General features: G+C 37.1%; 1 protein-coding gene across 3 annotated transcripts in view; it reads left to right on the forward strand.

Annotated features, from left to right (window-relative positions):
* The window catches only part of LOC117408791 (netrin receptor DCC-like), a 278,589-nt gene that overhangs the window by 92,332 nt on the left and 162,190 nt on the right, over positions 1-24,067 (forward strand). For all 3 annotated transcript variants that reach the window (XM_058995095.1, XM_058995102.1, XM_058995112.1), the window contains exon 2: positions 13,831-14,151. In XM_058995095.1, the coding sequence (XP_058851078.1) occupies positions 13,831-14,151 (321 nt within the window). The remainder of the gene's footprint in view (positions 1-13,830; positions 14,152-24,067) is intronic.

The following is a 24,067-nucleotide window of genomic DNA, read 5'->3' on the forward strand; positions in this document are numbered from 1 at the left end:
AAAGTGGAGTCCTCCTGGGTCTTCTTCCATGGGGCCCACTTTCGCTCAAAAAGCGACGGATGGTGCAATCAGAAACTGACGTACCTTCACCTCGGAGTTCAGCTTGTATCTCTTTGGCAGTTATCCTTGGTTCTTTTTCTACCATTCGCACTATCCTTCTGTTCAATCTGGGATCGATTTTCCTCTTGCGGCCGTGCCCAGGGAGGTTGGTTACAGTTCCATGGACCTTAAACTTCTTAATAATATTTGCAACTGTTGTCACAGGAACATCAAGCTGCTTGGAGATGGTCTTGTAGCCTTTACCTTTACCATGCTTGTCTATTATTTTCTTTCTGATCTCCTCAGACAACTCTCTCCTTTGCTTTCTCTGGTCCATGTTCAGTGTGGTGCACACAATGATACCAAACAGCACAGTGACTACTTTTCTCCATTTAAATAGGCTGAATGACTGATTACAAGATTGGAGACATGAGTGATACCAATTAAAGAAACTAATTAGTTTGAAATATCACTATAATCCAATTATTTATTATCTTTTCTAAGGGGTACCAACAAATGTGTCCAGGCCATTTTAGAATATCTTTGTAGAATAAGCAATAATTCATCTCTTTTCACAGTTTCTTTGCTTTATTCTATGACATACCAAAGGCATGCAAGTATACATGATAAAATAGCTTTTAATTTCATCACTTTTCAGGAGGAATAAAGCATTATTTCAATGAGCTGTAAGGGTACCAACAAATCTGAGCACGTCTGTATATATATATATATATACACAGTGGTGTAGTCGAGGGTATACACATAATTGCAAGCTTGCTACAGATCCGATTGTCAGAACGTGAAACAAAAAAACTAAACAAAAAATTTTGAGGCGGTATTTCAAGGCCATAACCACCTGTCAATTTCTCAAAAAATCAATGATTGGTTAATGCTATGTGTTAGGTAGACATACCGCTTTGAATTATTAACCTATCGTGGGTGGCTTCAGAGATATAGGGGTGGGAATAAGTTATGTGCATTAAGTTTGACAGGCCCGTCTCAGTCAGTGTATCAGAAGCAGCACAGCGAGCGGGGGCCCAAGGCACCAAACAATTCTGAAAGTACTGTTAGTTTTTAAAATCTTGTAGAGCATAATTAGAGATAAACAATCACACATTAATCAAAACGATAAACAGTGAATCTATAAATTATGACACTTAATTAAGTAATAACTAAACACAGCTGGATGTGTCAAACAGGTCCACATTTCATGCTTGACTCATTTATAAAAAAAACCTAAAACAAAAAGACAAATATATAATGACTTCCGTTAAATATGCATACAATATTTTGTTATGTCGAATATTATTACACTTATTACACAAAAAAAGTAACTGTGATACTGTGTCTTTGGAACCTCCAAATCATATTAGTAAAAATAATACAGCATTTATAGTGTTGCACTTATTAAGAGACAAATTTATTTACTTTAACATATGTTGTAAACAAAACATAACCCTTTAAAAATAATTCCTACGCGTTTTTACTGCAGTATGGACTGCACTGGGGCAGCTGCCCAGTGGGTGCCTCCCAGCCAACATGATGTACCGGGACCCCACATTTCTCTTGACTGGCCTGTATATATACATTTTAAGATGCAGAAACAAATCTGTGTGATGTTCTGAATAATAAGGAAACTCTAGAACAATTTTAAACATTATTGTTAACTGATTAACACTTGACATTCCCTGCCACTGCTCAACAGAAGGAGTTTCCACTTTTTAAAATAACAGCAGCATCAAAGAACCCCCAGAAGCCGTTCACTGTATTTGCTCCTGCTTTGCATTGTAGATGGCCACATTCATTCTTGGGTCATCTGCAGTGCACATGAGCTGCTTCTTGTGCTGTGTCAGAGGCATTGAAGTTTATCGTTTTAGTTTGGTAGGAAGGACTTCTCCCACACTCATTACAGGACATCATCTACTAACCAGTTAGGAGATTATAAATAAACCAAACACTTATCCCTCCTTATGTGCAATTGATTCACATCCCTCCACCTCCCCCAATTGCCACCTCCATTTGTTTTTTCAATTTCCCCTTAATTAAATCACTGTGGGGGTCTTTCACCTCGTTCAGCCGGCCAGCTGGTGGGCCCTCAAACCAAGTGGGTTTGAAGCCAGATTATTCATCTGTATCATACTATAATCATCAATAAAAATATCACATTCTCAAATTCTGTGTCTTGTGGGTTTGTGCTGAACCACCAAAAAGGCACATTTTCAGTTGTACAGTACTAAAAACGAACTTTACCCCTTTTATTAGCAAGATATGTTCTTAAACACTAGAAGCACTGAACGGTACAGTAGGGTTTTAAAGACCCTTGCCTCCTAGCATAATTTAACCCTTCAGAATGACCCAACATACTGTACCATCTCACGATTTATAATATATAACGCTTATACAGTAGCGTCACCATTGGCCCATCCCATTGAAGTTATAAAACATTGTTTACAGTGTTCAGTTTACCTCTCACCCTCCTGCAGGAGTGTTGATATGTGAATAACTTATTTTGTGTCAACCAAATGCAGGTAACAAAAAGCTTTACATCTGAAAAAACTATTTGTGTTAACTGTACTTGATACCCCAAAGCGTGGTTCTTCTTTGTTGGTAAAAGCTTGATAAGAGTATACTGTAGCTGCTGATGCGTTGGCCTCTACAGGAAATCTTTGTGTTCTTACATTTTTTATTTGAAGTCTGGAAATAAAATCTGTCTGTCGTTTGTGCTGATGTTTTTGAGATTTTGCATCTGGACTAAATTGATTATTTTTTATGTGTTCTGTTTGTGGAGACTAAATTAGTTTATAGTGGAGAGACACATCCATACATATAGGAAAAGTCATTTAGCTCTATCTGACTGTTCAGCAGATTGAAAGATATTATAGTTTTAAGTACAGTCTTGCCAGACTATTGGCAGGTTGTCATGTCCGAAATGGCAGGAGTCAGATCATTTGCACTCATTGATGTGGAAAACACTCTACAGGTTTGAGCAAAGTAATCCTTAGGCAATTAGAATTAGGCCAGACCTAAAAAGATATATTGTTCCCTATTTGGAGCCAATTTTCAAGAATCAATGAGCAGGTTATTTATTTATTTATTTATTTGGTAAAGCTTTTATGTCAAACCTATTTAAGTGCAAGCCTTTTTACCCAGAACACAGTATTCAATCAGTGCAATACACACATTAATCAGTGGCATCTATATATATTTATATTTACAATCTGTTGAAACTGTTGACATTCTTATAGTATCTAGAAACTGCAAAAATGTTGATGCTGTCCTGTGCTACCTCTACCTTATGCTGTAAATCAGGTTAATTGCAGTGGTTTGTGTAGAAAAAAAACATATTCAGATTGTAAAGCCAAATAAATATTTGCACTGATGTTGAAGCTGGACCTACTATACACAATTCTGGAGCAATTTCACCATGGTCACAATCCCATATACTGACCATGTTGTCCTGGTGAAGAAATGTGAAATATACAACATGATCCAAAGCTTTGCTGCCGATTACTGTACCACTAAGGAACCATGTAGATGCACTCGGTTTCTATAGAAGTGGGATAATGTGAAAAGTATAAGCAGAGTATAGCAAAGGTTTTTCAATTTGCTTCTCTGCTTCTCATCCGAAGAAGAGCTGTTTTTCCAAAGCCAGCGTATTATATATGGCTACTTCAGTTAACCCTAAAGGTATCAGCGATCACACACACAAACACAAAAAACCTTTGTTGTACATCGTGTTTGTTATATGAGAAAAACCTCCAGCAAAACACACAGCTGTTTACAAATACTTAATTTATTGTTATTTGACGTGACCGTATGAATAAAGTATGCTTTTTGCAACATATTTACTTTTTAGTTTGAAACCCTGCAGCAACCATCACCCATCAACAGACTGTGCTGCTCCAGGAGAAAAAAGGGTAGTAGCATACTAATGCTGGCTGTGTTATACTGAATGCCTGAAAGGGAAATACAATGCACTGTCAGTGAGATTGTGAAGGTGCTGTCGAAATTGTGAAGGTGCTGCCATAGCAATAATTAGAGTCAACGCAGAGGAACGCTTATGGAATGCACCAAAGTGAAAATATCATGTTTTGGGAGTGATCTATTTATTAGGTCTGGCTCTAATCATAAAATATGTTTTCAATTGTTCAGGGTTTAAATATACTTTCAAAGACTGTTGATGTTGAACGTCTGTGGTGGTGCTGAACAGTTCTACAATTTCTGTCTGTCTTATGGTCCCTTCTACATAGAAGCGACCCGTAATTTTTTTAATTAAGACCAAAGGACCACTGAGCTAGCATCCAAATTCCAAATGATGAGAAGGGCTTCTTTTTAAGTGTCATGGGGCACTGCTAGACAGTGACTCCACTTTTATATAAAACACTGGGGAGAATAGGACAGTTGTGACAGGGTGACAGTCTAGACTACAGTTGCTTTTAGGTTTAATACAGCTTGAGTTTGGATGCTTTATTTTTCGTTATTTTAAAAAGATCCATCCCACAATATTTAAAAATCTTACCACCCTTACAATGTTAAAGTTACGTTTAAATGTTTTACTTAAAACCAAGGTGTGGGTTTTGCTTAAAGTATCTAGTCATTTTGTACACTGCTGGATGCTGTTTTGTTCAAAAAGTGACTCTTAAAGAAAAAGGTAGTACATTTTTATTTTTCCTATAAAGAACTACCAGTGCCCTAGCTTTTACAATAGCTCAACTGTACTACAGTACTGTATCAACAAAGGAAAAGCTGTTCCTGAGCTATTTCCTGATGGTATAGTAATGGAAGAACTGCATCCCCATTAAAACGTGCTTCTACTGGTGCATGCATAGCAAGTGGGCATTGTTGAAAATACAGTTGCTTGGTCTGTGCCTTAAAAAATGGGTGAAGGTTTAATGTAAGGATGACAGGGATGCTATGGTTGGGTGGTTTTGTGTCTCATTTAAATTGAAATCAAATGGCAAAGAGTTTCCTTGACACAGGAATGAAACTGGAGGGTGTAGTATTTCCAGAGGAGAGCTCTTACCTCTTCATATTCTAATAAAACACTTTGTTTTGAAGTTGTGGAATGTTAAAGATGTGCAGAAGCTGCAGGAGACTTTGATTTGTAGTAACGAAATAATGCATTTGGAATTTTTTCATATTATACTACAGCCCTAATTAGTATGCTGTAATTGTGCCGGAATGATTTTGCTGCAGCTGCTGCTGGCAGCATATTACCACAAGCAGAATGATGCATTTCCTTTGGTTATATTGTACTTTATGGGGGTTATGAAATGCCCTTGTCAATTGTATTTTTGTTTGGCGTGTGATTGCCTTTGTTCCTGGCAGGCAAGTCAAGAGTATATCCAAATACAAGTATATTAAGCTCACAAAAAATGTACAATGTTTTTCAGTGGCACCCTTGTTTAACATTTAAAAAAAAAAGTTTTTGCTTTTTGCCAAAAATGGCGGTTTTACACTTGGAAATCAGTCTTTTTGGTCATCTACATTCCTAACTAGCTTAGTTTAAAAAGCAGATAACTCTATATGTGAAAAACCCTGCTTTACCCTGCAACACTGTTACAGTACGGTGATAACTCTGCCAGCTTTGTACTATCTCACAATAAGGGGGCTGATTTGGCAGGGCTGTATTGGTTGCTGTGACTTATTAGGACTCCTGCTGGGAAAGGCAGAACTGGAGCAGCTGTTGGTCGAGTCATAGTCATTGGCTGTCATTGGCTTTTCCGGTGTCGCGTGTGCTGGTTTAACAGGTGTGGGATACCCCAGACTGTCTCCTTCTGCCCCCAGGGGACAACCACCCAAACCATCATGAAGAAGAGCAACTGAGTTCCAGGTCAGCATGACCCTGACAAACACTACCACCTCAAAATTCAATTAGGGGAGTAGAGAGCTTGAAAATGTTCTACAGAAAAGGAGATAACTTGCTGTACATTGAGTTAAAAAAAAACCTTTAAGACAGCCCTTGTTATCTAATCACAGAAGGAACTACAGTCAGTATAAAATAATACAGATTAATCACACATAAATTGCATTGACAACATTCTAACATATGTGTGTGTATATATATATATATATATATATATATATATATATATATATATATATATATATATATATATATATCTGTGTGTGTGTGTGTATATATATATATACACACACACACATATATATATATACAGTACTGTGCAAAAGTTTTAGGCAGGTGTGAAAAAATGCTGTAAAGTAAGAATGCTTTCAAAAATAGACATGTTAATAGTTTATATTTATCAATTAACAAAATGCAAAGTGAGTGAACAGAAGAAAAATCTACAACAAATCAATATTTGGTGTGACCACCCTTTGCCTTCAAAACAGCATCAATTCTTCTAGGTACACTTGCACACAGTTTTTGAAGGAACTCGGCAGGTAGGTTGGCCCAAACATCTTGGAGGACTAACCACAGTTCTTCTGTGGATTTAGGCAGCCTCAGTTGCTTCTCTCTCTTCATGTAATCCCAGACAGACTCGATGATGTTGAGATCAGGGCTCTGTGGGGGCCATACCATCACTTCCAGGACTCCTTGTTCTTCTTTACGCTGAAGATAGTTCTTAATGACTTTCGCTGTATGTCTGGGGTCGTTGTCATGCTGCAGAATAAATTTGGGGCCAATCAGATGCCTCCCTGATGGTATTGCATGATGGATAAGTATCTGCCTGTACTTCTCAGCATTGAGGAGACCATTAATTCTGACCAAATCCCCAACTCCATTTGCAGAAATGCAGCCCCAAACTTGCAAGGAACCTCCACCATGCTTCACTGTTGCCTGCAGACACTCATTCGTGTACCGCTCTCCAGCCCTTCGGCGAACTGCCTTCTGCTACAGCCAAATATTTCAAATTTTGACTCATCAGTCCAGAGCACCTGCTGCCATTTTTCTGCACCCCAGTTCCTGTGTTTTCGTGCATAGTTGAGTCACTTGGCCTTGTTTCCACGTCGGAGGTATGGCTTTTTGGCCGCAAGTCTTCCATGAAGACCACTTCTGACCAGACTTCTCCGGACAGTAGATGGGTGTACCAGGGTCCCACTGTTTTCTGCCAATTCTGAGCTGATGGCACTGCTGGACATCTTCCGATTGCGAAGGGAAGTAAGCATGATGTGTCTTTCATCTGCTGCAGTAAGTTTTCTTGGCCGACCACTGCGTCTACGGTCCTCAACGTTGCCCATTTCTTTGTGCTTCTTCAAAAGAGCTTGGACAGCACATCTGGAAACCCCTGTCTGCCTTGAAATTTCTGCCTGGGAGAGACCTTGCTGATGCAGTATAACTACCTTGTGTCTTGTTGCTGTGCTCAGTCTTGCCATGGTGTATGACTTTTGACAGTAAACTGTCTTCAGCAACCTCACCTTGTTAGCTGAGTTTGGCTGTTTTGAAGGCAAAGGGTGGTCACACCAAATATGGATTTGATTTAGATTTTTCTTCTGTTCACTCACTTTGCATTTAGTTAATTGATAAATATAATCTATTAACATGTCTATTTTTGAAAGCATTCTTACTTTACAGCATTTTTTCACACCTGCCTAAAACTTTTGCACAGTACTGTGTATATATATATATATATATATATATATTTCATTATTGCTTAAGTATTACTGATCTGATCAAGGCAGAGGAATACAGTTGGGACATTCTGTATGTGTGAACGTATAAAAATCAGCAGGCTTTAGCGTGTGTTATAATTTAATACAGGCATGTGAATTTGCAGATGTGTATACCAATAAACAATTGTATGCATTAGCTTAGTCTTCATTAACCAATTTGTGGCAATCGGTTTCCAGCATAGCTACAATGTAATATATGCCTAATTACAAGGCTTCCTAATCAGCTCCAAAAAGGGAATCAACTCTTTGATGCTTAGTGATGTTGGAAGCTGGCATCTCATTCTTGAACCAAAGTATCCTGCCCTCCGCATTACTACTGAGACAGCAGGCATGGGGACGGGTGCATTTTTCAACATGTTTGTCAGCTTTGAACAGCATTTTGTGATTATTACCTTTGTATTATCTATGGAAAAGCAGGATAAACACTTAAATCCTCACAATGGGAGCGTATGCTATGGAAAATAGTCCAATGGAGAGAGAAGCTTAGATTTCTTTTAATCACAGACGGGGGGCAGTGATTGTGTTGTAAGGGGGGGGGGGGGGGGGGTACCTTGGTGGGGTTTATCCTTTGAAAAGCTTTAGACATTACTCGCTTGGATGCTAGATACAAGAGTCCAGTGATGTAGGTCGGGTGACATGAGGGTAGAAAAAAGAATCAATCAGTTCATACACCCAATTGTTGTCCCCAAGAGCAAATAGAAAAGCAGCATGGAGGCAACTCTGAATAATGCTCTTTGTTACAGCTTCTTTTTCACGCCATTATTGCATCAGGTGTTCAGTGAAAAGCCTACAGGCAGGAGATGAGCTCAAAGGAACAGGCACTGTTGGATCTTTTTGAAATTCTAAGGACTGCTGGAGAAAAAGTAGAAAGCAACTTTTAGAACATGCAGTGTATAACAATCTGCATGTCGAGTGGTTGGTACAGTAGAACTCCTTGCTTGTTTGGAATCTGATGTACTTTTTTAGAGCAGGGCAGTGTAAGCTTACGCTTCCCAGCTGTACCCCACCCCTACCTCCTATGGGTATTTCAGATTCCTCTCTGTGGGAAACACCCTGTCGTTAACACCATTTATTTTTGTATAGGTAGGAATATCTTGTGCTTTGCTATACATGATACCACATATTTTATCTGTAATTGTATTGTTTAATAGTACAATTACAGTGTGTAATTCAGTTTTGTTTCTTAAATTGAATAATGTGCTCAATACAGACTGTGTGCTAGAGTTAGTCTTTCACTGATGATACAAAGTTCAGCTTCCTGCTAAAAATGTAATTAACTGCTTTCAAGTGTTAATTAAAGGCTGGATTCTCTAATTAGAGTATAACAGCATTCCAAATGAACAAAGAGAAATGCCTATTTAGACAGGTGATCCTCTTTCTCAAGGAGAGAGTTTTCTAAGTATCAGGATAAGTTGGGTCACAATAAAAACAGCTTGAAATCACTGTGAAATGTGGTCATACTGTAATGGGTAGAAGTCAAGATTTATCAATTTAGCAGGCACATGATTGTGGGTCCCTGACTAGTTAAAGTTTATATATCAGTCTTCAACCAGGAATATCAAGCATCACTGTGATACCGTTAGGGATGACAACTGCTTATTGGTCTGCATGCAGCTGGAAGTTGATGGTGGCAGAGAATCTGAAAGGGTTAAATAGTATTCCAAAAACCTAATATAGGTAGAGAGCAAGGAGTTTGATTTTTTTGTGTAGGAAATGTGAAAACACAGCTGAAGTTATTTTATTAAGGCAGGCATCTTTATAAAATGTCAGAGCTAGCTTCAGTGACTTTAAAAAAAAAAAAAAAGTTTTACCTTGAGCTCTACTGTAAGCAGTGATGCTGGAACAATTATAGTGCTGAAAGCCATCGAAGAAAACTGTAACCCCTGTATATGATGGAAGCCATGAATTCGGTTGCTATTTTGTTAAACATGTTAATAAAACTAATCAACGCCTGTTTATGTATTTATGTAAAAAAATATATTTAAGCACAGTCCTTGCTACAACGTGTACAACATGCTTACCATAAAAAGTTAAGAGCAAACTAATCGAAAATTAGCGTATACTGTTCTGATCCGCTTAAATACTGCAATTTAGAAATATTTACTTGTAAAAACATTTTGACAGTCAGCGCTGATTAGTCTATTGTCATTGGTGTTTCAAAGCAATGTGAAAAGAGTGCAGTGCACTGCACATACACATCTCATAAGGTTAACAAAACTAGCAGGATTTATCATTGCACCTGCAGGTGCACAGCGCCCCTGTGTCACAATGCGTAGCATATTTGCAGCATGTGTAAGACCTGAGAGAAAATGTAGACAAGTAAATGCAAGCCAAATGGTGTAGGAATATAACCTACAAGAAAGAGCCATAGTGAAATCCTTATATCATAGGTTATACTAGAGTGACTTGAAACAAAGCCAAACATTTAATGGAAAAGGTATGCTAGTTTCAGAAAAAAATGAAATGTCTGGTAATTTGCTGCAGCTCTGAAATACAACCAGTTTCCAGCATGGGCCAAGGCCTTTTTTTCACCCTTTGCTGTCACTCTGTTTATACTGACACTGTGAAGCATGCTGTTTGAAAGAATGAACAGCCACTATGGTTGCTGTCTGCCTACCGGTAGTCAAATCATGCAATCAGCGGATTCAGAGGTTCTGAATGTCAGCTGACTTGCTCATTGCCATTCCCCAAACACTTCATTTCCACACATCTAAAATAGTTTTCTGACAAGCTGTCTGGGGTATTAAAGTTTGTAGGCAAAGACTGGATTTCATGTCAGCTTATCACGTTTCAAGTCATCCTATAGCCCAAGGAAAGGAAATTTTTCAGTTACACATCACTTCTCTCCAGATGAAGAGAACTGGATGGCCTTGGCATGCTGGGACTACTGATATCCTTGTGTTTGACTCTGTTGTAGTGTGCATATCCCATTTCTATTAATGATGTGTTGTTATAGGATCACTGTGGCAATGTGCCCCGCCCCTGTGTGCATTTGTGTGTTAAGTGTTGTATGTTGTGTGTGTTAATGTTGGTGTATAGAGATTGGTACACGGGATATAAACAGGTCTGTGTTTCACGTGTATTTAAAAATGTAGATTTGTATTTAGGCACGAGGAGGGCACAAATCACTTCACGTGCTGGTTAAATGTAATATGTGAGCACGGGGTTGCATGTAATAAATTCACGTGCTGGGATTCAAGTGAATAATTAATTAGTAATTGAATCCCAGCACAACAGTATATATAGACACATTTTCATTCACTCGGGGTTGGGTGTTCGTGAGTGGAGAACGAGAGAGAGAGGAGAAAGAAAGTAAGAAAGAAAGTAAGAAACGTTTGTCTGTCTGTTTACTGTTTTAGTCTGTTTTTGTTTGTCTCTTTATTTTGGCTACCAGTGCCGTGCCCTGTATTTTTGTATGTTTACAACCTTTTTATTTTCTGTCTGTTAATTATTAAATGCTGAGCGCGATCACGCGCTCAGCTTCACCAAAAACCCAAGTCTCTGTCGTTTTATTTCCTGGATCTGGTCTGACGCCACCCACTTCGGCCGTCTTTGTGACAATCACCCATCGCAGTTTCACTTTTAATGCATTAATTTACACTCCAAGCAAATGGGTCTTTCATCGAAGGTCGCTTGCCTTTGTCTGTGCACATTTAAACTTTTCTCGAGATGTATTGTTTAGTTTCTTTTTGGCCATTTCAACATTAAAATAATTATATAATGCCCTAGCATCCAGGCACCCCAAAATTCTTACTGCAAGCTTAGTTTATGAGTTTTTTTTTTTACTGCTAACATACATTCCTGGTGTATTAAAAAGTGTCCTCTGAAGAAACTGTGTTTTCCTCAGAGAAGACTGCGTTCTGTGCAGACTAGAGTCATGTGCAGAGCTCTGCAAGACTGCAACCAGTTTGACAAGAAATACAAGCACTGCCCAATCAAGCACTGACTTTATTTTAAATAGCACTTTGATATAGTATTTTTTCCTACATGTATTGTGTAATTTTAAGGTCAGTAATAAGGGGATTATTAGCTAGATATACATGTAGATTTTATTTGTAGATTGCTTGCATACCAGCTAAAAAAAGTAATGCAATTTATCATATATAATGGTGTATGATTTTATGTAGCCTACACAAATGGTTTATTGTTTTGTGTGACTGTTTTCTTTTGAAATTGTTTGTAGTTAAAAACCATATGCACACTTTTCTACACTTGTTTTCGTTTATTAGCTTCCTTTAGTGGGCTTTGATATTTTATTGTATATTGGCAACTAAAAAAAATATATATATATTGTTATTATTATGCTTAAGGTTACAATACGGTGACATAACTGTATTGCACTTCAGACACCTGGCAGGCAGGGTTGTCAGCTAACTGCCTGCAAAGCTACTCTTGTGGTATCAGTAAGGTTGACTAAGTTATACTGTAAGTTAACTTTGATTTTTTCTCTACACGAAACACATAACTGAATTGGGCCCTGAGAGTAAATAGCTTCAAATACCTATCGTGTTTCCCATAATGGTCTTTAGCAAGCTGTTGTGCTACTTTAAATCCGCTGTTGGATGTGAACAAAAAGGGATTGTCCAGGGTTGCATTTTCTTATTTCAAAATGTCCAGTACCATACTGTAGCAGAGCAGTAGGTATAGAAAACTACTAAAATAGCATGTGAAGCATTGAATCGATTTCAGAATACAAAGCAGCTATTCCTGCAATACAATGTACCTATATCCTGAAGGACTAAATAGCAAAAGTTAATCCTTGTTTTTAATTTGCCTGATACGTTTGCATGAGGAAAACAGGGTAGGCATTGCTTTCATAATGGCAGTATTTCAGTACTCTCTCTACTTTTATATTTTTTCTTTCTACCTTTTTTTTCTGAACGGTTTAGTGGAAGAATTCAGATTCTGATTAATGGTATTCCTCTTCTTCAGCTAATTGCCTCACACCTGTAGACTGATACTGTATCAGATTGTGTTACTGTAAATCCTTCGACATTACGTTCCAGATTGACATTTTGACAAATGGTACTTTGAAACGAAGCCTGGATGTTTTATGAACACCCATTGCACCAGACAAAAATGAAAGAAAGACACATTTTAAAATGTACCTGTAATGAATGCTATGTTATTTTGGAACACCAGGCACGGAGTGGGACGTATCTCACGGAAATGGGCGTGCAGACACCAAACAAAATATTGAAATATAAAAAAAATGAGAAAATGGCAAATTGTATAACATGATGATGAAGCCTAGTAAAAAAAGAATAACTATGGTAAATGCATAGCTAAAAGCTTGGTGAAAACTTGGTAAACTGCACTATGCAAGGCAAACTTTTATTAGGGTGGAGCGCATACATAATAATTAACTGCGGAGCACCCATCCTGAAACGTGTTGCATTGTTTTGTTACAGTGTGGATTTGGGTGGGTACTGTAATATAAGTATTTATATTATGTCTATGCACACTGCAGTGTCAACCTTACAGAAACAAAACACGCTGAATGACATTGCTAATAAAAATACCAAACAGAAATATAATTTAAAATGTGAATTAACCCACACACAGATGTAGAAATACCTAATATGTACTGACATAGAGCAGAACCCCATGGTGGATTAAGCCATTTGTATTTGTTGCTAAGGGACCTGAAAGGGCATAGGGTACTGGTAATCCACTAGTCACAGTGCAGGGTCAAGTGTCAAAATCTTCAACAAGCTCTTCTCTGGATTATTAGGGGTAAAACCGTACTGTTAATGCACTGTAACACAGTAAAGTTAAAGGGATTTTAAATGTATGAAATGAAATAACAATATGTTTTTATGTCATTCCCCTCCTTGTTGAATACACTGCCTCTGAATTTAAGAATGGTCTCCAACCTGAAAAGATCTAAACGTTTTTTTTACACTTCATATCTCTTTCTAAAATAATACTAAAATAATAATAATTCTGGGTATCCTTTTGATTTTTGGTTTGTTTTAAATGAATATTGCACTTGCATAGTATTACAGAATTTGCAGCTCAGGCCATTTTAAAATCAGTGTTGAAATTTGTACCAGGACAGAAAGGACCCAAGTAATGAATCTGATATTGGTCATAAACTTTAAGGCACAACTACTTAAACAGAATACCTGATGATTCTTCTCTTTCTCATTTCAGGTTCACAGGTGAAGAACTTTATCTCGCTGCAGTTTTTGCAGGAGCCTGCTGATATTGTGACAGTGAGAGGGGGCAACGTGCAGCTGGACTGCTCTGCAGAGTCGGACCAAGGCACTCCTGTCATCTCCTGGAAGAAGGATGGGGTGTTCCTAAACTCAGCGGTGGAGGAGAGGAGACAGCAGCTACCTAACGGGTCTCTCATAATACAAAACGTGGTGCATTCCCGGCACCACCGGCCGGATGAAGGGCTGTACCTGTGTCAGGCCTCACTGGAGGGTGTGGGCGCCATCGTGAGCAGGACAGCTAAAGTAACAGTAGCTGGTGAGTTCTGTACAAACTGCTACACTTACTAAAGTCTACTAGTTGCCTTTAACTTGAATACAATACCAAACATTTTGCTGTCATTTATTTGAATATCTGCAGTAGTTCATGGACAATTTAATTCCAAGCGTGTGAAGTCTATTTATAAAACTATGGAAGTGGTTGGAATGGTATTTCAGTATTATTATTATTATTTATTTCTTAGCAGACGCCCTTATCCAGGGCGACTTACAATTGTTACAAGATATCACATTATACATTATTTCACATATCACATTATTTTTACATACAATTACCCATTTATACAGTTGGGTTTTTACTGGAGCAATCTAGGTAAAGTACCTTGCTCAAGGGTACAACAGCAGTGTCCCCCACTGGGGATTGAACCCACAACCCTCCGGTCAAGAGTCCAGAGCCCTAACCACTACTCCACACTGCTGCCCCGATTGTAGCAGATTGGTTGAAACACATTTACAAAATGCAGCAGATGTCAGTGTACCAATAAAGGTCTCAATATAAATGCATGGATTGTAATCTAGCATGTGGTAGTAATTTGCTGTACTATAATTTAAGCACAGCAAGAACTGAATTTTGCTGACTTTGCTGACATTAAATTGACTTTGAGTTTTTACAAGAGAGCCTATAGTTCATGCGTATATATGTGCATGATTGCATAGCATTGACTTTCATTCACTTTAAAAGTAAAATCCACTGAAAGTGTATGCTGAGGGAAGATTGTCTTGTAGTCTAATGAGAAACAGACAATGATAATTGCTGTTTATTAAAAACACGTAGAGCCTAATTGTAAGGAACTGAAGCAAATGCTCCACAGTTCCTCGAAGGAGCTCAGCAGCATCGTCTAATGCTTGAAGAGACCCCTTGGAGAGCAAGGCTCTGCTTTTCTATCCACTCGCTTCTATCTCAGTCCCATCATTGTGGTGCTTTACATCAAAACTGAAGACATTACCCTTTCATGTTGCCAACCATAAAGTAAAGCAATTTCCCAATGGTGTCTGTTACTGAGGGGGAAAAAAGGTTATTTTGGTTTTCTTCAGAAAAAAAGAAGAGAGATTTCCACACTGCTCAGTGAATGCCTCAGGATTTTAATATTCAGCTCCACCGTCAAGTTGGGAATCTGCAGCCCAGACTCAATCTAATCTTAGATTGTATCAATTGAAGGCACTGCAGCTTTATCAGCTTTATCCTAACGCTCATTCATTTGTTTCTTGAAGTACTAAAACATTTCAAGCACAAAAAAAATAAATAAATAGAAATGTACATGTACAGTACAATCTTGGGGGTTCAGCTGCCTACATATGTAATGCCGGTTATGAAAACATTCAAAATGTATTGATTTTACCGTATTTGCTCGAAATAACGACCAGGCCCTTATTTTCTTAATTTTTACCTGGGCGGTTATTTGGCTAATAAGCTACTGTGAAATCATGGATGCGGTGCCACTTGAGTTATATACAGCATGTGACAGGCCCTCTATTATGTTGTGCACGGTACTTGCCCTTTCTTGCTTAGCATTTAGCAGAAAAATCACCATTAAGCACAGACCAGTTTTATACAGGTATCCTCTGTAAGATTGAACCCCCTTTTTTGTTTATGAAAACATGACGGGATGGTCAGTTATAAACACAGCATTTGTTCCCCAACCTGTGAGGCTAAATGGTTCTAAAATCGACATCATTTTTGCCATGCATAAACCTCCTTTAGTGTAAATAAATGCTATTGTATTAAATGCAGTGATTTGACCAGTCCTACCACGGAAGGGACATGGTTACTGGGCAGTTGAAGCCCTCAGGGAGAGTGGCACTTTAAATAGGTGAATGTAAACAAGCATGCACTTAGAAATAACTAATTTAATTCATCATTTTATTCAGCAAAAACATGTAAACACATTTCACAATGAACATGTTTCTTTATGTTTGGTACACATTCTTTACAATATTAACAAACCTCTTCATCATTCCAAGGTTATTGCAGATGTTGGTTAATGACAGTATATTGAAGTGAAGACAGAGCACTGTAAAGAAGCATTGGAGTTAAAATGCGTAAAAAACCCAACAGCCTTTTTAAAAACTACTACAGCATTAAAAGAGAGTAATTTCCCTGACAGTAGTGTTGTTGTATTAACAAATTGTTATTGATGTTTCTGTCTTGTACATTGCATAAGTCAAGTAAAAATACGGGATTACACTTAAATAAGTAATGCACACGACACAAGCAATCAGCTTTAAATTTAAATGTTTTTCTCTCTCTCAATCGCTTGTACGACACAACAGAGCAGTGTACTTTATACTTTTATTGTATGTAGTTATGTTACATAGCTGCAGTGTGGGATTCTAGCTGAACACACTGTTACAAGCACTGTATGCCATGTATTTATGTAGTATAACATAACCATGTCCCTTTGAAATTAATATTTATTGCATTGTAACATTCGTCATAATGCAGCCCTGTAACATTTCGACAATGGTTACTGGACTATTTTTTTTTTTTGGTAAATCTTAACACAAGTTGCACGAAAACTACCCAACTGAAGACAAGAGATGAGACTCACTCCTTGCTCTCCTTCAGATAAGTCGATTATTTAAATAGATTTCTCCCCCCAAAAGCTTTTTATGCATTTTAAATGAGGTATTACATGGCAAGGTTAAAATGAAACACTGTCGTAATGGTAAAATTATGGACTTGGCCCGAAGCTAATCTGTGAGCTGCAAACAAGTAGAAGAGCGAATGTAATAGAAAGCTAACAGTTTGCTCACGTTTGTACATATGCTATCATCAAAAAATATATAAAGAGAAAGTTACTTCACTCTTTCTTCTGTTCTCAAACCCTGTAGCACCTGTTGTTTTTCAGCCATGAAACGAGAAAGGTGAAATGTGGAATTGTTTTACTTACCGTAGAAGACAAGGTTTCCTGTGGGCTCGATTTGCCATGGAAAAATACTTTTAAAAAGTAATTTTATTACAAATAAACACTAAACAAAATACAGTGTATCTGTTAATAATACTTAATTGGTTTAATTGTGTATAAGAAAAAAAAGAATAGTTTTTGATATGTAAGTTACATCATCTTTTAAGATAGTGAAAAAATCAATGGGTGGGTGGGGGGGGGGTGCTTTGGAGAGTGAGGGCTCTTATTAACCTGGGTGCGAATATGAATAAGAGCGTAAAGTCAAGACTGAGCACTACATTCTATCAGGCACAAACAGTATTTGCACTCTACAACACTCCCAGCTGTCCCTTGTCCTTCAAACTATAAGGGTAATATGCCAGAAGGTACCTAATGTAATACAATAGTACTGCCAAGAGTTTTTTTTTTTTTTTGCAAGTATTACAATTATGGTAAAACCTACAGTATAAGAAATAATTACATTTCAAACTAGTACCTGTATCAACGTAAGGAATTACAATTTGGAAAAGGGATGACAGATATTATAAAAAAGAAGAATCCTATAATTACAAAAGCATCTGCAACGCACAATAAACGCTTTCTTGACTTACAATAAACAGTTTTCTATGTAAAACTTCTGTGTTCAAGCAAAAAGAACAGCAAAACATTTTGTGTTGATCCCTTTATTTTAAGACAAAAAGGAAAACCCGCTCAACCTTGATAGAAAGCATTGCCTTTGTTCTGTAGAATAACACACAAAGGCACTGTGGCAGGAATAAATTGCTTTAGCACCATAGATAACATAAAAAAAGAAGAAAAAAAAGGAAGTCATTCCCAAAAAAATCCAGTAGCATATGTAAAATGTGATGAAAAACAGATGTGTTTCTGAATTGGAAAATACTTGGGGTGATGATAAAAGTGTCTTGGTACAATGCACTGCCGTTCATTTGTGAAGCACTTCTTCCTTATGTTCCAAGTTTTTATTTTGTCACTTAATACTCTTCGGTTGAATAACAATGCAGAGTAATGTACTCAGGCACATATCGTGTTTGTTTGATTAGCTCTGATTGTTTTTGACCATTTAAACCAGATTTTTGTTAATGTTTTTTTTTTTTTTTTTTTTTTTTCTCAGCACATCATTGGCTTAGTGCTAACCTTTTGCCAACTAGATTTCGTAAAGAGGTCATGCACTCATAGACAAACACGCATACTGGTCTGACTTATTTTTCAAAGGTGTTAACACCCCAGGCCAATAGTTTACTTCTGATAACTAAACATACTATGATTTGTAGGACTGGCTAGTAATTACATAATGCTTTTGGGAAATACAAAAGGCATGCATCTTCTTTTATAAAGGTTTAAAAGCAGCACAAACTATAATAAAGCATAGTGAAAGCATTGTAAAGCTCAGAGTAGTTTGGTAAAGCATGCATACTGTAGCTAACCAAGGAATCATAACTAGACATGGACAACTATGGTCAATGCACAGTATAACTATGGGTAAAGCATGGGAAAACTGCAAAACTACAATGCAAATTTAACACGGTAAACTTCTTTAAGGATAAACAGAATTCACAAGCTATTGAACTATACAGTAAACCGAAGACAGTCTTCATCCCTGTTGGTCAATTGAAGTTCCATGTCCAGTTGTCCAGGCAGAGCAATAAAGATAAAAAAAAATATGGACCCACCTGGAACTGGGATTGGACATCAAAATGAGAAATACCAGACTTTATTGTATGCCTGAACAGATGGACTTCAAACATTTCTCACAACCCTACATTAAAGCAAGTTACTTATAATAGAACTCTGAACTAAAATTAAACTCAAATTGCTGCGTTGTACAGCGTATGCTGGAAGATCTTAATGTTCCTAATGATTATTCCATTACCTCTCTTGCCTAAGCCTCTGAAGACACAGAAAGCTGCTGAAAAAAATTGACTGTGAATGCCAGGCATGTGTCACTATTGGTGACAGGCTGCTCGAAGGCTGGTGTCGGCTGCCTCACAAAATCTGACTTTTATTAAGATCATTCAGAACAGGTTGTCAGTGGTAATCCGAGCTGTGCTTCCAGAGTAGTTTTGACAAGAAACATAAAATTAATCCAATCCTGGGGAAGGTTATGCAGGTTTTAAAAAGTCCAAGCCACAATTTATTTTCTTCATTTTAGATAAAGGCTTGTACTACTGTAGCCCAATACACTATTATATTAATCTATATTCAGTAATATATAATGACAGAACAGTACCTTAAGCTCTTTTTTGACAAACATTGTAATTCCTAATGAAGGAAACAGCATCCTTTCCTATAATCCTCAAAATAAAAATCATATAGTGATAATAATCTATCAAGGCCATTTTACTAGGACTAGGGCTTTTACTTTACAAGGCTTCCAAATATTGCACCGTTTATTAGACTAAGAGTTACACACCAAGCTAGCCAAAACCAGAACATACTGTATGACTGGTTTGTTTCTACGAGTATTTGCAGCCATCGCACAGCAATATAATAATTAAGTTATTAAATGAAGATGTATATATGTTTTACCCATGATCCACCAAATTAAAGAAAAATATTTGAGGAAGACTCCTGTTCATTGTGTATTCATACTGTATCAATTAAAGAAATGCCTGGGAGCCTGTGTCAGAGGTAAAAACAGCAGACAAGTATATCACACAGTTGTTAGAACAGAGGGCAAATATGGAATGTGAATTGCTTGTAAATGACCACTTAAGACTTTCTAGTATGTAAAGTAAATAACAGCACCACTTTTTGGGAGAACGGACAGACTTGCTACCCAACTATTGTGTATCAGTTGCCGACATCCCCTTTAAAACAGCTAATAGAAATAAAAAAATAAACTATACTAAATGTTTTACAATTTACTAATAATAACTGGAAATACCTGACAATGTTATTACCAGCCCATTGATTTTAATTATTAATATTTAAAAACAATATGATTGTTCTCTAAATGTCATTTTACAAAAAAGTTCCTTAAGAAGCCCACATATTCTTTAAACACACATTCCTTTTAGTAAAATGTAAAGAGGTTTGGTGGTCCAGTGGTTAAATAAAAGGGCTTGATACCAGGAGGTTCCTTGTTCAAATCCCAGCTCAGCCACTGAGTCACTGTGTGACCCTAACACAAAACACTTAACCTCCTTGTGCTCTGTCCTTTGGATGAGATGTAAAACCAAGGTCCTATTATAAGTAACTCTGCAGCAGGAGCTGATGCATAGTTAACTCCCTAGTCTCCATAAGTCGCTTTGGATAAAAGCAACTGCTAACTAATTCATAATAATTAATACTAATTATTTGTGTTAAATGTGTTTATGTTTCAAATCAATCCTGAAAACGATTTATCCTGAAAACTATTTACTTCAAATTGCCATTACAGAAATTTAACAATGTTAGATACAGTACTTGATTAAATTGGTAGAGTGAGTTGCAGTTTCTACTCATGTGTCTAGACATTCCCAAGCAAGGGTTGTGTGTTACTTATTAGAGCTTGAGACACCATGTATGAATTTATAGAGAACAACTAAAAGCCAGTTTTTTTTTTTAACCTCTCCCCCGTCACGTTGCATCTTGACAGCTTGGAAAAAAAGAAACGAGCAAAGACCCTCACTGATAATATTGTTTAATGTGAAACTGAAGTAATGTCTTGGCCGGCATCAATATGCTTTTAAGTAATAATTAATTTTATTCCATGCAGCTGCTTAATTTGTACTGTACTGTAAATGCCTTTTGGCTGCACTGCTTTGAGGTATTTGTAGTTAGGGGTCAACTGGTGTTAAAAAAGAAAATAAAAAAAAATCAAGACTTCCATTGCCAAATGTGCCATATGTTCTTACACACTCAGTACAAGAGTGTCCATTGACAAGGAGAATTGAACTGCAATACCATACTGTGCACCTACTTAATCAGCACACAACTGAAGCCTAAATCTTAATGGCTAACACACACACACAGAAACAAGAAAGATAATTATCTCAATGTTCTTGCTGAAAAGAGAAAACATTAAAGATACTGTTTATTGCAGTATTTGCTGTTCTTTTACTTTTTCTGGGTCAGGAACATTCAAAGTGCAAGGCCGTTTTAAGCTTTTATTTCAAACAAAACAATACTGATGGTTTTTAGTTGTTCATATTATCGTTTAATAGTGATGCTGAAAAAACACAATAAAACAACAATGCTCAGCAGCATGGCATTTTAGATTTTAAAAAATGTATGCTTTTTTTTTAGAAATTGCAAGGTTTGTGTATTGATTAATTATATAACACATACATCATTGCTGTCGTGAAATCTGCTGATAAATTCCCATGGATGATAAATTGGCCCTGTTTATTGAATACCATTGACAGTACAAGGTAAACAACTCATTCAATGATTTTAGACAATTTACAAAACAAGCTATAATAATTATGAACTCTTGACAGCTCCATGCAGTCATCCTAAAAAGAAAGCAAGAACAGGGATCATCTTGGCTGCAAGTCCTTTGGGTAGAACAAAAGTGTTTAATAAAACCAAATGAATGTTCTTCAGACACTGGATAGCACAAATGCCTTGTATGTTCAGGGTAAGAGCGAAATAGGACAAGCCTTTTATTTACACCTAGCCCAAGCTTGTAAGCCTGGCAAAGTCTTTTATATCAGATATTGCTGCAAATGGGAAAGGATTACTGCCCTCTCTCCCTTGCCACAAATTAAAATGTCATTTTCGTTCCATTTTAATAGAGCTTGGTTTAAAAGTTTAAGAGTCATGCTAGGATTCATTAAATGCAGCTGTTCTGCAGATTTGTTCCCCTGACAGTTGTGATGCTCCTGATGGATGGCCCCTGCTGGCTAATGGAGAAAGTTCTGCAGGTCTGTGATGGAGATTACAGGAAAGCACAGAGGAAACAAGGAGACAAGTGAGCGACTGGAAAATGATAAAATAGTAATACAAAGCTGGCAGGTCTTGTGCAGAAAAGCAGAAGCACTGCTTCAGGAGGCGATGGGAGATCTTAGGTATTAAACAGCAATAGGAAACAGTCTGACCTGTGCTTACTTGAGGAATGGTAACCTTTCAAAGACTAAAGAAATGGTAGTGGCTCAGCAGTCTGTGGGTGGTTACAGATCCAAGGCTTGCAAAGTGGTAAACTTAATTTATTGAAATCTAAACAAACAACAATACTTTTGCTTTCAAACACACACTCCGTTCAGAGGGAATACAATGAAATATTATTATCCTGGATCAGTCCTGTGGTTATCCTCTGTAGATGATTTCAGGTGTTATATGCTTAGGATTGGAGTCAGCAGTCATTTCTTTAACAATTCCTGTCACTAAATTAAAGATTTATTTAAAGCTTATACTGAGAAATCCTTTAGAGACAAATCCGATTACTGAATTATCCAATCTTTTCGAATTCCAAGGTGTTCCCACCAAGCTAGTAGTTACATGTTGATTTGCAAACTATTAAGTACCCTAATATGACACATCAAAGACAAAGAAAAAATCAACTCAAATATTAGATGGAAAACATTTAATACAAAACCACCTTACAGACATTTAAAAAAAAAAATTGTGCTCCCTTAGTGTAACAGATCTTAAAGAACTGATAACCAAGGCTTTAAATGAACACATTTATCAATTCAGTTCTTGTGAACACAAGCAGCCTTATCACTGCCCCGCGCTTTGATTGTGATGAAAATCATTAGGTTTATCACTTCAGTATATACAGATATCACGAAGTAGCAGCTACCTTTAATAATATAACAACACGCTCCAAAACAACACTCTCCAAACAACAGTAAAAAAAACCTGAACAATAAAACAAACCTGCTCATTCCTATAGGAACTGTCACTTTCAGTCATTCCTGAAACAAACCCACATGATACGAACCGCTGCGTTTTCCTGCATGTTGTTGTGGTTCGAGGTGCATTGTTTTGATTATATCTGACAAGACCTTCAAAGGTAAGAAAACACATTTACAATCTTGGTTATAATTTCTTACCCCAAATGAAATAGATACAGTACAAACAAAGTCTCAGCTTTGTAATGCTGACAATATGTGGCCTTTGTGATGTCATTGTATATATTCAAGTTTTTTTTTTCTTTTTCTGATTTAATAAATGTGCTCTTGTTGGATGTTCAGTGCATTATCCTGCCTTACAAAGGAATCCCAAGCTCTTTGAAGTGTCTTTGACATGAACTGCGAATCATACTATAGGACTTTCTGAATATTTTATCCAGTAGAGGAACGTGGTAGGCGATGTCTTCTCTCAGAACCTTTTGTCTGACAGTCAGGTGATGACCAATGTGGAGTAATATAATATACCTGCATTGACGTGTAGAAGTATAGAATCCTGCAATACTGTGGTTTGAGAGCGTGGTGCTTTTTTCTCAAATGGAATAATAGCAGCTCACAGCCTCCAGCAGCCTTTTATAAGGCCACCAATGCACCCATAAAAAACATCATTGATTTAATAGAAACCTCATGGTGTGTGGTAAACGTGGTGAAGTAATGAATAATATTCCAATTAAATCTTTCAGTGTGTGAGGTAGGTTATTGTTTGATATTCATCGTCATTTTAATAGGATATCTTAGATCTTGGATGTTCAAATTAGAGATGTACACCATCTGCAAAATGTTGTACCCATATTTTTCGGACACTCTTTTTCCAGCTTGACTGAGTCCTGTCTGTAAAACATGTAAATAGAGCCTAAAGGAAGTCACTCAGGGGCCTGTCTGTTATTACTGTTGACATAATTGTAATTGATAGTGTTGGCTCTGACTGTCCTAGAATATTGTGTTAATTAAGATTAAAAAATATATATTATTTTTCAACAACGCATGTCATTAGCGCTAATGCTATGCAATTATCAAAGCCTTTTAGACAGACAGTGCATAATTGATGGGCTGTAATCCTGACAGATCCCTAAAGATGTTCACCTCCTGGCCACTGTCATTGATTTACATCTCCTTGTGAAATGGAACAAATGGAATTATGCACTGAATGTGAGCA

The sequence above is a fragment of the Acipenser ruthenus genome, chromosome 2 (genome assembly GCF_902713425.1).
Source record: "Acipenser ruthenus chromosome 2, fAciRut3.2 maternal haplotype, whole genome shotgun sequence".
NCBI lineage: Eukaryota > Metazoa > Chordata > Actinopteri > Acipenseriformes > Acipenseridae > Acipenser > Acipenser ruthenus.